The 19,581-nt window shown below is 30.0% G+C and overlaps 3 protein-coding genes across 5 annotated transcripts; 1 reads left to right on the top strand and 2 right to left on the bottom strand.

Moving 5' to 3' along the window:
* Positions 1 to 836: 836 nt before the first annotated feature.
* Positions 837 to 3,823, top strand: LOC120080491. 3 transcript variants are annotated; one of them, XM_039035162.1, is made up of 4 exons: positions 837 to 1,025; positions 1,149 to 1,225; positions 1,347 to 1,437; positions 3,688 to 3,823. In XM_039035162.1, exons 1-4 carry the CDS (start codon positions 997 to 999, stop codon positions 3,755 to 3,757), a joined length of 267 nt encoding a protein of 88 aa, XP_038891090.1. In that variant the 5' UTR covers positions 837 to 996; the 3' UTR covers positions 3,758 to 3,823. The 3 variants fall into 3 exon arrangements, with proteins under 3 accessions (XP_038891090.1, XP_038891092.1, XP_038891091.1); XM_039035164.1 differs by lacking the exon at positions 3,688 to 3,823 and adding an exon at positions 2,240 to 2,282 and having other exon boundaries at positions 838 to 1,025; XM_039035163.1 differs by lacking the exon at positions 3,688 to 3,823 and adding an exon at positions 3,133 to 3,384 and having other exon boundaries at positions 841 to 1,025.
* A 1,677-nt stretch (positions 3,824 to 5,500) lies between these two features.
* On the bottom strand, positions 5,501 to 8,558 carry LOC120080159 (EG45-like domain containing protein 2). Its single transcript, XM_039034729.1, has 3 exons — positions 8,196 to 8,558; positions 7,820 to 8,126; positions 5,501 to 5,660 (listed from the first exon to the last, which is right to left on the bottom strand). The coding sequence occupies exons 1-3, from the start codon at positions 8,320 to 8,322 to the stop codon at positions 5,654 to 5,656; spliced, it is 441 nt and encodes a 146-aa protein (XP_038890657.1). The 5' UTR covers positions 8,323 to 8,558; the 3' UTR covers positions 5,501 to 5,653.
* Positions 8,559 to 11,634: 3,076 nt separating this feature from the next.
* On the bottom strand, positions 11,635 to 15,915 carry LOC120080592 (26S proteasome regulatory subunit 8 homolog A-like). The gene is made up of 9 exons (XM_039035310.1): positions 15,717 to 15,915; positions 15,122 to 15,219; positions 14,282 to 14,506; positions 14,090 to 14,152; positions 13,836 to 13,999; positions 13,337 to 13,493; positions 13,142 to 13,240; positions 12,279 to 12,389; positions 11,635 to 12,191 (listed from the first exon to the last, which is right to left on the bottom strand). The coding sequence occupies exons 1-9, from the start codon at positions 15,913 to 15,915 to the stop codon at positions 12,051 to 12,053; spliced, it is 1,257 nt and encodes a 418-aa protein (XP_038891238.1). The 3' UTR covers positions 11,635 to 12,050.
* Between the last annotated feature and the right edge of the window lie 3,666 nt (positions 15,916 to 19,581).

Here is a 19,581-nt window from a genome sequence, read left to right as displayed (position 1 = left end):
TATTTATTTATTAATTATAATGAAGGGAGAGAAAAATCAACATACCTTTAGAACCTACCTGGAAAAATGATTGGAGCTCGTGCTTATAACGTGTTGTGAACTTGAGGAGTACAATAGAAACATTGATACCAATAAAACATAATATTAAAATAAATAAATATTAGAATAAAATGAACATAATATATAAATATACGAAATAAATAAATCACAAAAGTAAATAAAATAAAAATGATGGATTTCTCCACTTTCTCGAATCTTTTTAGATTTTACCGAATGTATGTATTCCAAAACCCACCAACTGCCACTATTTATAGGTAATTTGGCAGGTAGGAAGTTGATTACATAGATATTAATAATGTGTAATGTTAAGACACATGAACAATACTTTGAGAAATAAGGACATGACATATGATACATTAAACATGCATATCTAATAAACATCTATCATCATAATATTTATAATACATATAATAATTAAATTGTTACTAATTGAATTTAAGAACCTAGAACTAAACCCACCATTTTTCAATGGCTAAATTTTTTTAAAAATATCTTCAAAATTCATATTTTGTGTAAAAAAATCCATTTATTTATTTTTAAAATCCAATCTTAAGGTGATTGTTTTAAATAGTAAAATTATCGAAAATATTTTCAATTATAGTAAAATGTCATAGTAATAGATTGTGATAGGCATCTATCTCTGATACTGATAGATATCGATAAACGTCTATAGATATCTATCACAATTTATCACTATAATATTTTGCTGTATTTTATTTTTCTTTATTTGAAAACTGTTTGTTATTTTAAAAATATCCTTAAATTTTTATGGCACGAAGTTTCAATTGAATAGCTTCAAGTGAGAGAAACCGAGGGGGATCGTGGATGAAAGGAAACTAATTACCGCTTTCCATTCCCGCGGGCTGAAGCTGAAGTTGTTTTTCCAAAAGCCGCCGCCTACCATCTCATCGACAGCCGCCGGTTTCCACCTCCGCCATGGCCGCCCCCTTCGATCCCAGTTCTCGGTCAGTCTTTGAATTACTCTTCTCTCTTTCTTCATAGATATGCTCGATTCATTTTCATTCCCGTTAATGTCGATTTTCTGAATCTCCCTATGTGAAATTCTCTCTTTCTTTGGTACTAAAAAGGGAGGCTGTTCCGAGGAAGCAATCAGCCCCATTCAAATTCTTGGTTCCTCTCGTTTATGCTCCTGTTCTTCCTCTTAGTAAGTTCAGTTTTCTGGGGTTCTCTTTTTTTTCGGGCCTTTGTGATTATTTTCCATCTGGGTATTGTTCGAACGAGATTCTAAAGTTTTGGGATTGGTCTTTTTTTGTTTGTTTTTTCAGTCAGAATTGCGCTGCGGAAAAACCCTGTTGTGAGGGATCGGCTGTTCACGGCGGTTTTGGCTGGTGCTTTTGCCCATGGCTTTTACCTAGTGTATCCTCTTAACCTTTATATTTGATTTAATCATTGCTCATATCATATTGAATGCACATTCTTGAATCTTGCGATTTCCATGTTCTCTGTTCATTTGTTGATGATCTGCATCCGCTATTCTTTATATTTATCGTATTATCTAAGAACTGTTATGTTTGCCCCACCATTTGTGTTCTCTAGAATGGTATTTTCATTGCTATATATTGCATCATTGTAGAACCGAATTGATAAAAGGAAAAGGGGATGTAGCTACATTTTTGTGGGGTATTTAGATTAATGTGGGATTGGAAATTAAATCGGTCTATGTTCATAAGTTTTCGGAGTTGTTGACTTGATGTTGATTGATCCGAGTCTAACTACAAAAGTATTAGAGAATCGTTGATTTTGATTGATCTGAAAAATGTGCTTTCTTATCGTCCTTAGAGTATGTGAGGATGTAAATTAATACTGGATTAGCATCTAGCCAAGTAGTCATACAAGTGCAAGTCTGCATAAATCAGACATGCTGGGTTTGGAGGTCGGATGAAACCACTGTGAAGGGTCAGAAAGAACCATATAAATAATAAAGGAGTTAGAGTGAATGAGTTCAAGTCACGTTAGCAACCAAATGTAATAGGGTGAAGTAGTTGTTCTATGAGAATAGTCAAAGTATGTGCAAGCTAGGTTGGACTCTCACGGATATCCATATATATATAGAGAGAGAGAGAGAGAGTTTAATTATGGAGAATTTTGTGCTACTTCATGAGTGATATTCATGGGTTTTCTTGCCAATCTGTTGGGTTCCTGAATGTTGTTGAGCAAGTGACCAGGGGATCAAGACCTGGACGTAAGTGATGGTTCTTGAGGTGTGTCTGCTGGTTTTAAAGATAAGCTAGTGATTTCTGTGATAGACTCTTTTCATTTCATGAATGAAAAGCTTTTTTTTCTTTTTTTCTTTCTTTCTTTTTTAAAGCTAGCGATTTCCATGGTCATTGCTTATTGTCAAAGAGTAACATCGTCTGCTAGTCTGCTCAAGTTAGAAGTTCTCTCAATCAAAGAACATTGAGTTATGTTCTTAGCCAAAGCTCGTCCACATCCATATTTCACGACCAGTTCCTGCCTGCGACTTAGAAATCCCTCACACTTGAGCTCCAGAAAAGGATTATTTGGAGCCTTGTGCATTTGGTTCTTACAAAATCATTGGCTGACAAGTTCAGTGGGAATGCTTGTAAATTTTTCAAGCATTCGTCCTGGCTTGCAGTGAAACTTTTCTCAATGACATAAATGTAATATGTACTGTGTGATTGATGTCGTCCTCATTGCTATTGCTTGATTGAATTCCTCTTCCACTCTATTTATGTTTGAGCTTGTAAAAGGTGATTTTAGGAGGAGGATCCCTGTTTTTCCAAACATGGTTGTATTACTTGATCACATAGAATTAATTCCATCTCCACTTTATAACTGCATAGAATTTGCAAAGCCAAACTCATCTGCATTTAGGCTTAATGACCTTTAGATGCATTTCCAATGAACTCAAGTGAAAATAGGAAGAATCTAAATTGATTTAGAGAAAGTTTAAAGTTCAAATCGATACAATTATTTAGGATTTTAATTGATATGACTTAAAAAAAAAGGAAAGTATTAAAATGTTCAGTTACAAATAGTTCATATATATATATATATATGTGAGTTGTGTTCCTTGATGAGTATAATCAGAACTGATATCTACGATGCTGAGAGCAAGTGAAGCTCAATTTCCCACCTTCACCTGATGTTTGCTGAGAGATCATTTTTACCCCCCCTTTTTTTACTTTACCCAATAATTCTTCTTACCATTTTTTTTACTTATTATTACTACTGGAACAATGAATTGTATTTTACATGGGGATTTTTTTACTGCTGGTTAAGACTTTAGAGTTGTGATGGAAATTATGAATAATAAGTAATTTCTAGTCTTCTTGAACCACACTTTAAGTTTTGGAGTCGCGTTGCTAGTTGTTAATTTTGACTACATTTTCTTATTACTTTTGGATCTTATCATATCAAATTCTTGAGCACCTTACACAGATTTGGAAGCGTCAATTTTCAAACTTTACATAATACATGCATACTGTGAATTAATTATAGAATCAATTTGTTATTATTAGAAAAATGATTTTTTTTTTTTTTTTTTTTTGGTTATTTACATTGATTCCTTCACCCCCAAATTGACAGATCTTGACCAAATGATATGAAAAATCCCCTCCCCCTAATTCCACACTTCATTTGCAGATACAGATTCAATCCAAAATTTAATCGATCAAGAAACAAGCTAAATGATTATAAGATGTGTATCGGATAAATAAATCATCACCACCGGAATCTCATTTTCAAAATCGAGGACGTATTCGATTTCATATTTATTGTATATGGACTTGGAAGGCTAATTGTTAATGTTTGAGAAATCAGAAGCGAGGCGAGATGCAATGGCCGAATGGTACATTCCGTTTTGAAATGAATTAGCCTTTGTCGTCATAAGTCGGAGTTGCCTCGCCTTCTCCTCTGTGAAGCAACCGGCAGAGAATCGTGATTCTGCCACCTTCTCTGTTGAAACCAAATCTTGCTCCGTGTAGTCCGGTAGGCTAGGTCTCCATTGAGGCCTCCTGTGGCGGTGGGGTTTAGGTTTTTGGTGACCGGAGCTGGAGTCGGAGGCAGCAGATGGTTGGATTCCGATTGGGCGGAAGATGAGTAGATTGGTGATCATCTTATTTTGGGAAGGGCCGAAGGGGAACAAGGGAAAGAGCGAATTGGAAGAGGAAAAAATAGTTGGTTGGTTCTTTAAATTTCTAATTAAAATTTGTGCCCAGAAAAGAAATCATAATAATAGTCCATTTCCATTGTAGTTTATTGTTAATCAAAATAGATTTTAAATATCATTTTGGTCCACATATTATACGACTTGTTCAAATTCTGTTTATCTATTTTTAAATTTTCAATTTTAGTCCTTAATTTTTTTTTTTTTATATAAATCTTAAATTTAACCCTTAACTAATTCTAGGTTATTATTGATTTCCTAAACAAATTTTCCTTGTCCACTATAAATATAAAATTTTTAACTATATTCGTAGTACTCTCTTCCATAAAAATTATTATTATTATTTGACTATTTCAATAAAAGAAAATAATAACTTTGAACAATTAAATTTAAGATTTATTGAAAGTATATGGACTAAATTTAATTTTTTTAAAAAATATCAAGTATTTTAACCAATTTTGTTTAAAAATAATTAGAAAAATTAAATTAAATTGATAGTTTAGTAACTTTAAAAATTGTCTAATATTTCTCTAAATTTTCAATTTGTTGTAAGATAATCTTTTAATTTTTATTCTTTTTTTTTAGATATCTAATAGATTCTTAAACTCTAATAGGTACCTAAATTTTCAATTTTGTGCTTAATAAGTTGTTGATCTATTTAACCTTTTTTTTTATATAAAAAAACTCATAAATCTACTCGATAGGAATGAAAGTTTAGTATTACATTAGACATAAAATTCAATTTTCAAGTATATTAGGGATAAACTTTAGAATTTAGATTAAAAAATCAAAGATTTATTAAACATTTTTTAAAAATTTAAAAACTATATAAACACAAACTTAAAAGTTCAAAACCAAACTAGTAATTTAGCCTTAAAAAAATCTCATTGATCAATCTAATTCAAACACAAAGAATTGCAACTTAAAATTAAATGGAGACCGAAGTTTTTTTTTTTTTGGAATACCAAAGACAATATTTAAACGATAATTTTGTTTAGCTCAACAAAACATAAGGTGGGAATTTAACCTCCAATCTTTCAGTTGAGGATATTGAGCTATACATCCTACACTAAACAATAACAATTAGAAATCTACTATTCTTGAAAATTAATTCTAACCTAATGGATTGTTTTTATTTAGATTTCTAAATTTTGAGTAAATTAGGTCTAATTTTATCATGCCTATTCTAAATCGAACCAAATATAGCAAGAAAAAAATAAAGTAGAACGATAGAAATTAAATCGTTTCGATTTGATTTACACTCTACTTAACACTTTAGACTATATTGCATAAGATCAATGCCCAAAAAAGAATGATATTATTATTGTTGTGGGGGTTGACTATATAAATATTTACTGTTTCAATTTAAAATACAAGAATTATTTGCAATAATTTCACTCACAATTAAGTCAAGGAAAACCCATTTCTTCAAACCTGTACACATCATACCCTGCAATACCAACATTCTCATTATTAGGGAGAGTATGTATCAAAAGTGTAATAATAATAATAAGTAATTTAAGCACTTAGAAGTTGTTTATTTAGGGTTTAAGAATTTTACCATCCAATCAGAAAACTTATTTGATATTAATTTTGTATTTAAAGATTGGCAATCTAATTATTTCGTACGGTTTTTAATTAAATAAATATGTGAAAATAGGGTTTTAAGATAAATAAAAAGAGTTTTCAACTTTGGAAAATTATTTCAAATGATAATTTAATTGAAAATATTTACAAGATATAGCAAAAATTTCGAATTATCAATGATAGGCGCTCATAGACACTGATAGTCGATAGTTCTAAAATTTTGCCATATTTTATAAATATTTTGATTTATTTTTCTATATTTAAAAACAACCCTTCAACTTTTACTTTTATCTTTAAAATGAATAGAAAATTGTTATAATCCTAAAAAATATATATGTTAAAATATTAAAAGGTTTTAAATGAAAAAATTGTAAAAAAATATTTTCAAATATAATAAAATGTTATTGTTTATCAAATAATAAACAGTGATAGACTGCTATCATCTATCACATCACTATAGTAGTAATCGATGATAGATGATATATAGTAATAGTCTATTACTATCTATTACTGATAGTTTTATTATGCTTGTAACTAAGTTAATTTATTTTTCTATATTTGAAAATAATACAAAACTTCTATAATTTTTTTTTTCCTAAAAAAAAAGTTGGACTAAAAGCTTGTTGGAAAAAAAAAGATAATAAACTGTTTGGGAAATATTTGTCTATTTTTATTTTTCAAAAATATTTTTGGAAATCATAATTACCAGTCCACCTCTTTTTTTTCTTTCTTTCCTTAAAAAGAAATAAATAAATAAACGAGCCTTCAATCCAACAACTAAAAAGCAAGTTTAGAATTAAATATTCTGACATTGAATTCAAAAAAAAAAAGTGGACATGAATTGAGAAGAAAATCAACAGAGAGAAAAATAAATAAATACATAAATAAAGTAGTATAAAATATCTTCCCTTAAAATGTTACCACTAAACTTTAATGTTTACAAAAGTTTAAAAACTACATTTAAAATAGTATTTTTATAAAAATTAGAACTTAAAATGATGTGGTGATAATTTAAAATAGAAATTCAAATAACCACAACGTTTTTATTTTATTCCTAAATATTAAAAGATTTTTACAAAATGTCGAAGGTAATATCATTGTAAAGAAATAGAGATAATTTTATAATAAAGGACAAAGTAAGAAAAGTAACTTTTTTATAAGGTTAAATGATAAAGAAAAGAAATTCTTATGTCAATTATACCTCAATTTCGAAAAGTTTGATTTTAACTTTTAAAGTTTTTTTTTTTCCCTTCTAAAACAACCTTTGAATATTTTTTAGTTGTTAAATGAAGTTAAAATTTTTTACAAAAGTTTACTATAGATATTTTTATTAAAGTTCAAGGATATAATTAAAATGACCGTAACTAAGAGTATTTTTTAAACAATTCTTTTTAAAAAAATAAATTATAAAAATCGCCTAAAATATGGTAGAAGTAGATACAATTATAATCTCAAACTTTCAATTTGTTAAAATTATATCATCAAACTAACATAATTGTAGAAGTTGTAAGAATGGTATGAGTTTGAAGGTTCAATTTTTATCATTAAGGAGTCCAATTTTTACAATTATAAAAAATTTAAGAGTCCAATTTTAATATTTAAATAAGTTTGAAGCCTCAATTTTTACCATGGAAAGTTTGAGAGTATAATTCCAACTATTATACTTCAAGTGTAATTTTTATCATTTATCCAAAGTAAAAAAAAAAAAAGTGAAAAAAAGAAGAATTACTGAAAAACTTCAATTGTTATCTAAATTTTGAAAAGTTTCATTTAAACTTTTGAAGTCGGAATATTTTTTCAATCTTTTGATTTTTTTTTATTCCGTTATATGCATGCTATTTATTTTTTATTTTTTTTTTTTATTTTTTTTTTTTTTTGAGAAAAGATTATCAGAGTCGTTTCGTAACAAATTTCAAATTTGAAAAGTTTGGGATATAATTCAAACCATATTTTTAAAAAGATAATTTAACAAGAAAAAGAAAAAAGAGAAAAAAGAAGGTGGGAGAAGAGAGAGAAAGTTACTGGAGAAATTCAACGGTGACGAAACGAACAGTAGTGGAGGTATTAACAATAGCATTATACGCCGCCGTGGACAGAGCCATCGTCGTTCCTATAGCCGTCGGCGTCGAAACAATCTCTTCAAGATAATCCACAATCGTAATCTGCACCGTCTGCTCCGCCACACACGCCTCCGCCTCCGACGCACTAAAACACCTTACAAAATACTGTCTCCCACACGCCGCTCCGTTCTCCCAAATCCCATCCGCCGCCGCCGCAAACATGCTATTCGTCGGAAATTGACTCAAATCCCCACCAAAACACGCCGTCGCTGCATCAACCAAATTCAAATTATTAAAAAGCCCCAACTAATTAATTAGGTATTCTTGAAAACTCTTACGGGAATATGGCGGAGGGTATTTGGCTGCAGTGCCAACGTCACCATGGGAGGAATGGAGAAGGTGAGAGATGAAGAAGAGGAAGAAACAGAGCTGCCGCCATTGAAAAAGAGGATTTCTTATCAACATTTCTTCTGAAGGAAATTAGGGATTTGAAAGTCAAAGAATGGTGAGATTTGATTTGAGAAGGTTTTTCAGATCTGGATTGGGTTGCTCTGTTCTTGAGATTTGAATAATCTTATTATTCTATTTGCATTTTTTTTAAACCAATTGGGGACTTTGTTTCTTTTCCTTATTAAAATGTTTTTTTTTTTAAAGAAATTAAAACGTTCTTTCCTTCTTTAATTTCATCATATGGGTTATTGACAATAATATCACATGTTTGAGAATAGTATTTGGGATGTTGGAATTGAAGACTTCAAAGTTGATAGTATGAGTTTTATGTCGAGTAAGATATTTTATTTCGACAACTATAGTTTTCACTCATCGATATTTGAGATATTTAGAAGTGTGTTTTTTTTTTTTTGTTTCATATATTTCATCATTAGCAACCCCCTCTTTATTGGTTGTCAAAAACATATGTCTAACCTAATCTTGGAGCTCAAGTCGAGTCTTCTCATATCTCACATTAGAAACAATTGGTTGCTTATCTTTTAAATTATTCCCTTACTCATGTACGCCAAACTCGAGTTCTTACACAATTTCATTTCAGTGATTAAAACTGAAGTTTTCTAGAACATGAATCTTGCTTTAACCAATGTTTTAAATGTCGATGTCATCTAACCTCAATAGACTTACATTGTTGAATTTTAAAAAGAATATATAAACAACGGTTTTATAGGAAAATCGATACAATATCAATATTGATGAATTTTTCTAGACAAATTATGAATATTAAAAAAATCATTAAAAACATTTAATTATCAAATAAACATTTTTACTATTTTTAGGTAGGTCTAAGCTCTTTTTTTATTTGGTAAATAAGTCTACGTTTCTTATACTAATAAGTGATTTTTTTAAAACATATTTTTGTTAAATTTTGTTGAACTTTTTATGATACAGTGAAAATGTCGATTTTATTCACTCTCATGTTTAATATTGAATTTAATGACAAAATACAAATGTCGATGAATATAAAAGCATTAAAAAGAGGAAATACCTCAAGCCGATTAAACAAAGACCTAATACAATTACAACAATAATTTTGTTTGTATGTTCATTCATTTGTTCATTTTTTATTTTTGAGTAAAATTGAATAGTTTGATATTGAAATGTGTGATAATAAAATATTTAGGGAACCGAAAAGTCAAATGGATATAAATTCAATCATTTTCATAAAGTCAGATGGGGATGGGATACAACGTGAAGGAATTCCCTTTCATTATTTATTATTCTTTTAACTTTTTAACCAATCATTTACCTATAAAACAACCAATGATAAAGAGGAAATCCCATTAAAAAAAAGAAAAAAACAGTAACCACTTTAAATCCATTTTATTTCCCCCTCACCCTACTTAGAGTTGCCAACTTCCAAAAGTATATATATATTAAAATTTAATCAATTTTGATATTGATATTAAGATTTCCATTTTACAAATGTGCGCGCCAATATTTCTATAAATAAAAAAGTTTATACAAAATTAATTAGATCAATTGTTAGGTTTACTTTCTTATATAGATATTATTATTAGTGATGATTGATGACTTGTAAATTCACAGTACTCATAGGATGAGATTGATTTCCTTCTCTTTGTTTCATTGATTCATTGATGATGAATCAATGAAAGCAAACGGACAATCAACTACCCAAAAGACCCCATTTATGATTGAAAACCAAGTTCATTCTTTGATATATTTTACTCCGCTACACTAGAAGATCGGGCTAAACACATAACATTTCTTTTTTATGTTCTACATGCATGTATGAAAGATATCACTCTTTAGTATTGATATTGTTGAACCCTTTATTAACAATATATTGAATTCATATGAATTATTATTATTTATCCTTTTCGTATCTGGTTTATACCCATTTATTATAGAGGAAATTCCCAAAAAGTAGGTGTAAGAATTCATTTTACTCATCTTTTATCATATTGATTCTAATTTAAAATAAATATTTAATTGAAGAAAAAAAAGTGTCAATTTTCATTACATTAATACTAGTAGTATGGGAAACATAAACTGTTGTGGTTTTCCTTCTGATTTTTAAATACACATTTTGGTCATTCATTATAATAAAAAATAAATCAATCATTTTTTATAATATTAACATTACTAGTTTTTGGGAACCATGAACACTTTGTTGTCGTCATTGTTTCTTATTTCTCAATTTCAAGTATATTTCCAAAATTTTGTACAAATTTTTAAGTTCCTTGTTCTCATTTCATATTTTTACTTATGAAATGTGTGACTAATATTAGAAGATAACTATAATGATTAAAAGAAATCAAACAACTACTTTCAAATATAACAAAATGAAACCAATTATTTACAGATATAGCAAAATGATATTATGATGGACACAATGATAGACATTAATAAATATATATCATTATCTATCATTGATAGACAATAATAGATGATAGAAGTTTATCATTGACATATAGTGACATTTTGCTATATTTTAAAACAATTACCCTATTCTATTTAGAATTTTTCAAAGATGTAGTTTGAATTTTTTTTATTTTCATTTTTTTCAATTTGTAACAAATAGTCAAACATATTCCTATACTATTTTTTCTTTATTAATGAAATGAAAAAACAAATAAACAAAAGCAAAATATAAATCAAACAAATTTAAACCGTTTATTCTATTATACGATTTGTTAAAAAGAAAACCACTCAATAAAAAACTACCATGACATTTTCTCCTGAAAAATCCGAAATAAAATTTAAACATCTTCATTTTTTGTTAGCAAATATATATTGCCAATTTTTCTATATTTTGTACTATATAATATAAAAATGTTTTATTATATTTTATCCTTAAAAAGACAATAGACACTACAAGTTGCTAAACAATGACAAAATCCGTGCTCAAGAAAAAAAAAAAAAAAAGATAAGATAAGATCCATGTTTAAACCCTTTTTTTCTCAAACGCTCCAGCAATTTCCATATAATAATAATAACATATTCACAAAAATACTTCCCCCTCCTGAGTGCATAATTTGACTACGTCAAAGAAAAGCCATTCTCCCACCCTATAACATTAGCAAAACAATTTTGACCGACTAATATTTTTGAAAAAGGGGGAAAATCGTGAAAGAAAAAAAAGGGTTATTCACGGGGAAATGTAAAAATAGCAGTCCTAAACAGAAGAAGTTTGTGTTTATTTTGACCTTAAACTTTTACATTTTTCATAGATCAACTTGACATAAAATTCAAAATTATATCTAATTAATTAATTAATTTTTAAAATTTTGAATTTAACCAAGACTATTAGACACAAAATTAATAGTTCAGTGACCTATTAGACACAAACCTTCAAGACTGAACAAGTTAGTCCGCTTTGTTTTTCATAGACTTGTAAGGATATTCCTCACCCAAGAAAAAAAAAAGATGTTACCTTTTTTCACCCGAAGACCTAGAAAATAAAGTAAAATATCGACAAGAAAGCAAGAATGCCCTACAGAACAAACTGTCCCACAAATAGACGTACAAGACAACTCATGAGGGTCCTCCAGAGTATTTACTTTTCAAAGTGGGAATTAGGCGGACGCGTTTTGAAGTGTAACGTCATAGAGAAGCTTACATTGGAGTGAGGAGTTTTGAATTGGTCTCACGGCCAACAGCGTCATTTAATTCCCAAAAGTGATGGGTTGTGGAAAACTGTGTCGTCAGTAAACTACTTCAATCTACTTCCAAAGCTTTCTCAGCGACATGTTCTTATCCGTATCTTTCTTCATTACCTTTGCAACTGCCATCTCGAAATCTTCCTGTGTCACATGAACCCTCCTTTCCCTTAGAGCGAACATTCCAGCTTCTGTGCAAACGGCCTGAAAAGATAAACGAGAGATCAACATTGAATTTCACCTGAAGCACAAAAAAGGAGTCTTGTGTAGAAATCTGACTGACTTACTGACCTTAAGTTCAGCACCAGAGGCACCATTCATCTTCTCAGCAATCTTTTTTAAATCGATCCCCCGCATTAAATTCATTTTTCTTGAATGTATTTTCAATATATCAAAACGAGACTGCATTGTAGAAAAAATACCACAAGGTCATCATACTAAAAGAAACTTGATATTAAAGTGCTTATGACACACAAAATCGAAAGTTCAACGACTTTGACCTATCAAATACAAAATTAGAAGTAAAAGACCTAATAAACATACTTTAAAGTTTGGAGACCTATTTGAAACAAAGTTTAAATATTACACTTGTAATAATTTAACTTTTCTTCATAGGAACAACCTATATTTCAATTTTGTTCCAGAAGTTTTGAGTTCTAAGCATTTAACTAAAATATATCTTTGAAGGATCTAAAGAAATATATACTATAATTTTAAGTATATGGTTCGCAGGTATATATATAAGATCCATGGACTTTCAGCCGCAGTCACACCATATTTGTAAGGGCAGGCTAACATTCTTTTGCAAGTTTGTGAGTAGGTTCGCGTTTATCTCACTCAGGCTGTCTTTGTCCATTTTGACAGCTATTGAACTACTCATGTTTAGATGTGTATGAACAACATGAAACTGTCCCTGGAAACTCCCTGATGGGCCGAAGGATCTAACAGGAAGCACCCTCAGCTATTAAAGATTTAGACAGAACTACACTTAAGTTCCATTCTTTTTACCCTTAAAATTGTTAATGAACTAACACATTGCATGTTGCTAATAAAATTCCCAAAAAACTGATTATATCACTGACATGAAACACAATGAACACATTCAGAAAGCAAAAAGAAACTGTTGACCCAAGATGGTTAACAATGTCATGTACCTCCTCATTAGGATTTGGGAACTCGATTTTTCTATCAATTCGTCCGGGTCTCAGAAGAGCCTGATCAAGAATATCAATCCGATTTGTGGCCATCAGAACCTGTCAATATGCTGGTAGTTAGCACATCGAGTCAACAAGCATAACATATTTCTGATTATTCCTATAAAATATTGTAAAAAACCCAGCTACACAAACCTTGATCTTGTTTGATGCTTCAAATCCATCCAGTTGGTTAAGAAGTTCCAGCATAGTTCTCTGCACCTCACTATCACTATTTCCAGTCCCAGATTCCATACGAGCCGAGCCAATACTGTCAATTTCATCCATGAATATGATAGATGGAGCATGTTCCCTGCAGAAAGGTATTAAAGATGTGTTTCATTCATAAGTTAACAGTACAAAAATACATATGATTCTGAGAAAGCATGAAGTAGCAAAATCATATTAGTCAAGAAATTACATTTTTCCATTCAATTATTTTTAATGAATACAAAAGCATTCACCATTGACAGCATGGATAACAATCAGATTATACCCTTCTTTATTTATTTACTTATTATTTAGGTGGTTGAGGGATATCTCATCAAGCAATCTAAGCATAGAGCATAAAGGAAACCAATATTAGAGGAAAACCAGAAACTATATCCAACATTCAATTATTGAAAACAAAAACTAAAAGAAATTTGAAATAGACCTGGCCATCACAAAAAGTTCTCTAACCATTCTAGAACCTTCTCCAATATATTTCTGCACCAACTCAGAACCAGAAACCCTAATGAAAGTACAATCAGTGTGATGTGCTACTGCCCGAGCCAATAGTGTTTTCCCAGTACCAGGAGGTCCATATAGCAAGACACCCTACACATGATTTAAGAAAGAAAAATAAGAGTGATCTTAGAGGGAAAATATATCAACAATTAGAAGCAGTTCACCGCACACTAGTATTACCTTTGGTTGAGCTATTCCAAGACTTTCAAATAATTCTGGATGCTTGATTGGAAGTTCAATGACCTAAAGAAGAATCCAATAGCAAAATGTGAAATAACGATTTCAAGTTTCAAATATAAATTCACAATAGAATTGACCAACATCCTACAAGCAATGAAGGTAAATCAGGGAATGACAACTGATGAAAGATACCTCTTTTATCTCCTTAATTTGCTGATCAAGACCACCAATCATGTCATAAGTAGAATCGGGGACCTTCTCAACTTTCATAAGATTTACTAATGGATCTACTTTGCTTGGCAGAACTAAATGAAGAACATAACTGTCGTTTCGAAGAGCAACCCTAGTTGATGGAGTGATTTTTGTGATATCAATGCTTTTATCTATATCTACAACATATTTCCCTTCTGGATGCACCTGTAAAGAAAATGGGAGAAGTTGAAAAATGCAATCTGCACCTGTGACATGTTGCTTCACATTATGCATCCTAGTTCAAAACCAATATATGCTTTGAGCCATAAATTCTAGACACTAGAAAACATTATGCAAGCTTAATTTGAAGCACAATCCTCGGCACAGGGAAAAATGGTATACTGTGGTTATTGAAAAAATTAGAAGCCAAATGTGAAACTAAATTGCTCCTTCCTAATGGATGCAATGAATTTGGAGGATTAAAACTAAAAGTATGTTCAAGACAATGATGTATCTTTTGTGTAAAACAGACATGGTTTTAAAAATTTGAGAACATTTCGTACAAAGTAAATATAAAAACTATACGTTACTACCCACTAAAGGTTGAAATGGAAGTTGCCACATATCCTCTTTACAAAAAATATTATTAATTATTCCAGTCACTTTTGTGGAAAGGGAAAACCCTTCCGAATGATACTTCTTACAATAAAAATCTCCACCTGTATATCCATTTTGTAACTAATATAGATAGCTTGGCACAGATAACATACACGGGAATGTGGATGTAACGGGGGTTACGTCTTCAGGAAAAACATACATTACTTTCCCACGATCACTCACCTTCACTAAAACCTTATTCTTTCCCATGACTTTGACCACCTCGCCAACATAAGATCCAGGTTCCTGAAGCAGCTGAAGTTCTTCACGAAGCAACCTCACTACAAAATTTCAACCAGCACAACTAGTTCTATCAAATGTGAGTCATGTGCTAAAGCATCAATAAAATGCAATCCTAAAACATTCACGACCTAACAACGAACGGAAAAATGATTTGCCAAAACGTACTACTATCTAACACAAAACTCATGTTGCCTAGAAGATTCAGCAACCGATTCTACATTTCAAAGTCGCATAAAAAGGAAAAGAATTATCCATATCCTGCTTTAAAAGAATCAAGAACCCTAGTTTTGAATTGGAGTTAGTTTCTTAATTTAGAGGCCCGAAGATTCCCCGAAACATTGAAAGCGAGCTTAGAAAAACGTTCCAGTCTGCAAGGAAACAAAATTTCACCACACGAAAATTCAAATCATCGTTGATCTAACAAGGCTAAGCTGATCAAGACAGCTCTCCGTCAAAAATCTATAAAACTACCAGGTATTACAATTCCAAGCCCTAGAATTGGAGAAACGGAGATACGGTTAAGTAATCAGTTTACCTCTAGAGTTGAGCTCGTTTCTCTGAGCTTCGAGACGATTGAGATTGTGAGTTTTCAGGCGGAGTTGAAGCTGGAGGTCCTGAATGTGTTGAAGGTAATAGTGCCTAAGACCTTCGCCGTGCTTCGTCGCCGGCTTGGCGGAACACGTCTCTTCAATTGTGGTCTCCGGTAGCTTGGTGTCCAGCTCCATCGTCGCCATCGAAAATTAGAGGTGCTTATTCCTGAAATGTTCTGTTTCTCTTTCGGTGATTCGAATCGGAGGAATTCGTGGGAGCCGGAGATTTATTTATAGATGGGCCACGACTGGACTACATAACGGGCCTCTTTCGGCCCATATGCACACGGCCGTGGCCCATGTAATACATAGGCCGTTCAATTTAAATTTTAGGGATTGGAATAACAACACACAATGTCATCCTATATTTTATTTTTTCCAACTTTTCTGTTATTTAAAAAAAATATTCAAATGGCTTCTAACTTACACAAATATTATGATCCAATTACCTTTTTGCCCTCAACCTATAATTACACGTATTTTAAAAAAGGAAGTTTAAAGGTTTCCTTGATTCACGCATAAAATTAATTTAAACCTTCTCTTTCTTTCACTTAGCAATCTCTCCACTTAGATACTACCAGCTACTGGAAGTTACTCATCGTCATTGTCCAAACTGTCACCCAATTGTTGCGTCGCCTTCGTCCGCTTGGGTTGCCAACGCTATATTTCATATTGTTTACAACATTTTCAAACATCTAATACATTGTTCTAAGGTATATTTAGAAATAAACAAGGAAAACCACTAAGTTCCCGTGAAACCAGTTGTATTTAAGTACATATCAAATATATTTACCAATATATTTCATATATTAGTTAGAATCTTTGCAAGCATTTAATACAATGTTTTAGAATCTTTGCAAACATATAATACAATGTTCTATATTTAAAAATAATCATGATTTTTTGGTGAGTAAAACTAGTTGTTTGATACGTAAAATATGTTAAATAAAAAATAAAATCAGATTAAATGTACTTTCTCTCTCCAATTGAAAATGGGAAAGAAATCTGAATGCATTTCCTCTCTTTAACTAAACAAATGAATAAAATCTTAACAAATAAATGTATTTTTACTTTTCCATTAAACAAAAGAAATAACATCTCAATAAATAAATGCATTTCTCTCTTGGACATTAAGAGTGTTTCATAAATATGAAAAATGGTTTTCCAAATGCCACATTCTCTATCCAGCCGTCCACCACACGCAAGGAGTATTTTAGTTCGAAAAAACCATTAAATCTTATACGTGAAAATATATAAAAAAAAAAAAAATTGAACATTTATGAAAATAAATTTTGAAAAGGGTTGAAATCTTTGAATATCCCTTGAGGATTTCTAGACTTGTTACTCAATTACACAATAGCCTAAATTTTCCTAAATTTTCCTAGTTTTTACACGAATAGCTTAATAAGTTGTTATTATTTTATATAAAAATCTGGCCAAACTTATTTTTTTTTTGCCCTCCTTACTATTCAATTTATTTCTTAAAAAGTATAGACAATAATTATTAATATTAAAATATGCATGTAAGGGAAGTTTATAAGCGAAAACAATAACTAACAAGAATTTTCAAAGGACAAAACAATATATATTTGATACATACAACACAATATATTCAATATGTATTTAGTAAGGAAATTCGAACCACGGACCTCATGGTTTCTCACATATTCGGATGCCAATTGAGATATGCTCGATTTGACATAAACCAATGAATATTTGATTAGTGTATGAACAAAGATAATTTGTACAATATATCGTCTTTTCTATCTAACATTATATGTAAAATATATTAATATTTTTTAGTATATTTGTAAACACACTAAAATATTAAATTATGGTGTATGCGATGTATATTTATATTTTCAATATATTACAAATATATTCAACATACACTTCAGACTTTAATTAAAAGGTGATCACTTTTCAATTAGGAATATGAAAGAAAATAAATGTTATCTCCTAAAATGAAAAAACATTAATTTGGAATATATTGTATTAAATGAACATCAACCGAAATTAACAAATAACAAAAAGAAAATTAAAATTTGAAAATTATGTTTATAAGGAAAGAGTTAAATATTTCAAAAATTTTGAAATAATGATTAAAAAGATCAAAATTGATCCAAAATTAAAACTAAAAGCTGTTAACAAAATAATTAAAAAATCTAGGACATTTAAGAAATATATGGTTCAAAGGATTCTTCGAATACTTCTAAATTTTGTACTTTATTTCAAAAATATCCTTGAACTTTTAAATATATCAATAATATCCTTAAACGATTTTTTTTTTTTTTTGAAAATATCCTTGCTTGGATGAAAATTGATAGTATTTTTTTTTTAAAAAAAAAAATCTTTCAAAATTTTCATTAACAACCTTAAACTTTTAGGGATATTTTCCTAAACAAAATACAAAGTTCAAGGGTATTTTATACAATTTAGTCTTTTTTGTAATGTCAATCTTTTTAATTTTTTTAAAAAAATTAATTTACAAAGAGAAGTACAAAGAACCATGATTAATCTCTCGAGGTTGAAAGTATAATTTTATGTCAGTTGAGCTACACTTATTTTACTTACAAAAGAGAGCATTTTCCCACCATTTCATTAAAGTCTTCTGAAGGAGGAATTCGTTCGATATTCAAATTTGATTGAAACCTTTTTAAATACTCCAAGAATTTTCTTTTTATTAGTAGTAATTGAACTAATAAAATCAACGGGTGAAAATTGACTTTTTGGTCTCTAAATTTCTTTTTTCTTTTTTAGTGTTGTTATGGATGAATTTGGAATTCACAAGATAGGCTAATATCAAGAAAAGATATATACTCGATAAAGTGAATTTATCTAATCATATATAATATTAACTTATTAAGATTAGGAAAGATCCATCTTATCCTTATTATAAGAGAAAAATGTAAACTCTATCTCATTCCTCCTTATAAATACCTGGAGATTAGAACTTGATTTGAAATTTAGATCTTAATCTAGAATTTAAACTTCTGACTTCTTCTCTATTTTAGAATTCTCTTATTGACTTAGACATTATTATTTTTTTTTTTTTGCAGGTTCTCTCTTCTCCAAATTACAAATTCAACCATTGATGTCACATGAGGGTCAGATGTCTTTTCACTGTCCCAAAATTTGAATGAACAGGTGCAGATAACAAAAAACATTAAGAGGTGATCAGTCCCTGCAAACAACTTTTATGCACCTAGCGTGAGTGTTCTTCAATTTAAAGTTTTAAACAACTTAAAAGTTCTGGCATGATGAGCAAGTTTGTATGCATCTGAGTTTTGCTTCCTGTTTATGCAAAGGAAATCAATAATCATACCGAAAACTCTGTTTTGCACACATAACATCTCTAAAACGTTGACTCCTTAAAGAAATTATCTTTTTTCATTAATAAGTTCCAAAGAATAAAAAAGAAGGGAAAGGAAAAGAGGATCTTGGTGGAGCGGGCAGAAGAGACTTTAAATAATAATAATAATAATGAGATCGCATTAGTTAGGTTTTTTTTTTTTCAATGCATGATTCTATTCTCTTAAGAGATTGACAAAGTTTAAAGTTTGTGTATGTTGGGATTGGTGTCCTAAATCTTTTATATTCACTTAGTTTGTAAACTTTTGTAAACAAATTGTTATAAGTTAAATAATTTTCATTTTATATGTGCATTAACTCAATCCAATAAACTAAGATTTTAGGTTATTTTATGTAACTTAAATATGTATGTGGAGACATACAGGTGGATCATGTTTAAATAATAACCTGAACGGTCTGTAGTAGATGGATAAGGTTGGGTATCTCATTTTGGTGGCA

This window comes from Benincasa hispida, chromosome 6 (assembly GCF_009727055.1).
Source record: "Benincasa hispida cultivar B227 chromosome 6, ASM972705v1, whole genome shotgun sequence".
Lineage (NCBI taxonomy): Eukaryota > Viridiplantae > Streptophyta > Magnoliopsida > Cucurbitales > Cucurbitaceae > Benincasa > Benincasa hispida.
The sequence above is the reverse complement of the archived record's forward strand: the minus strand, read 5'-3'. Positions and strand labels throughout refer to the sequence as shown.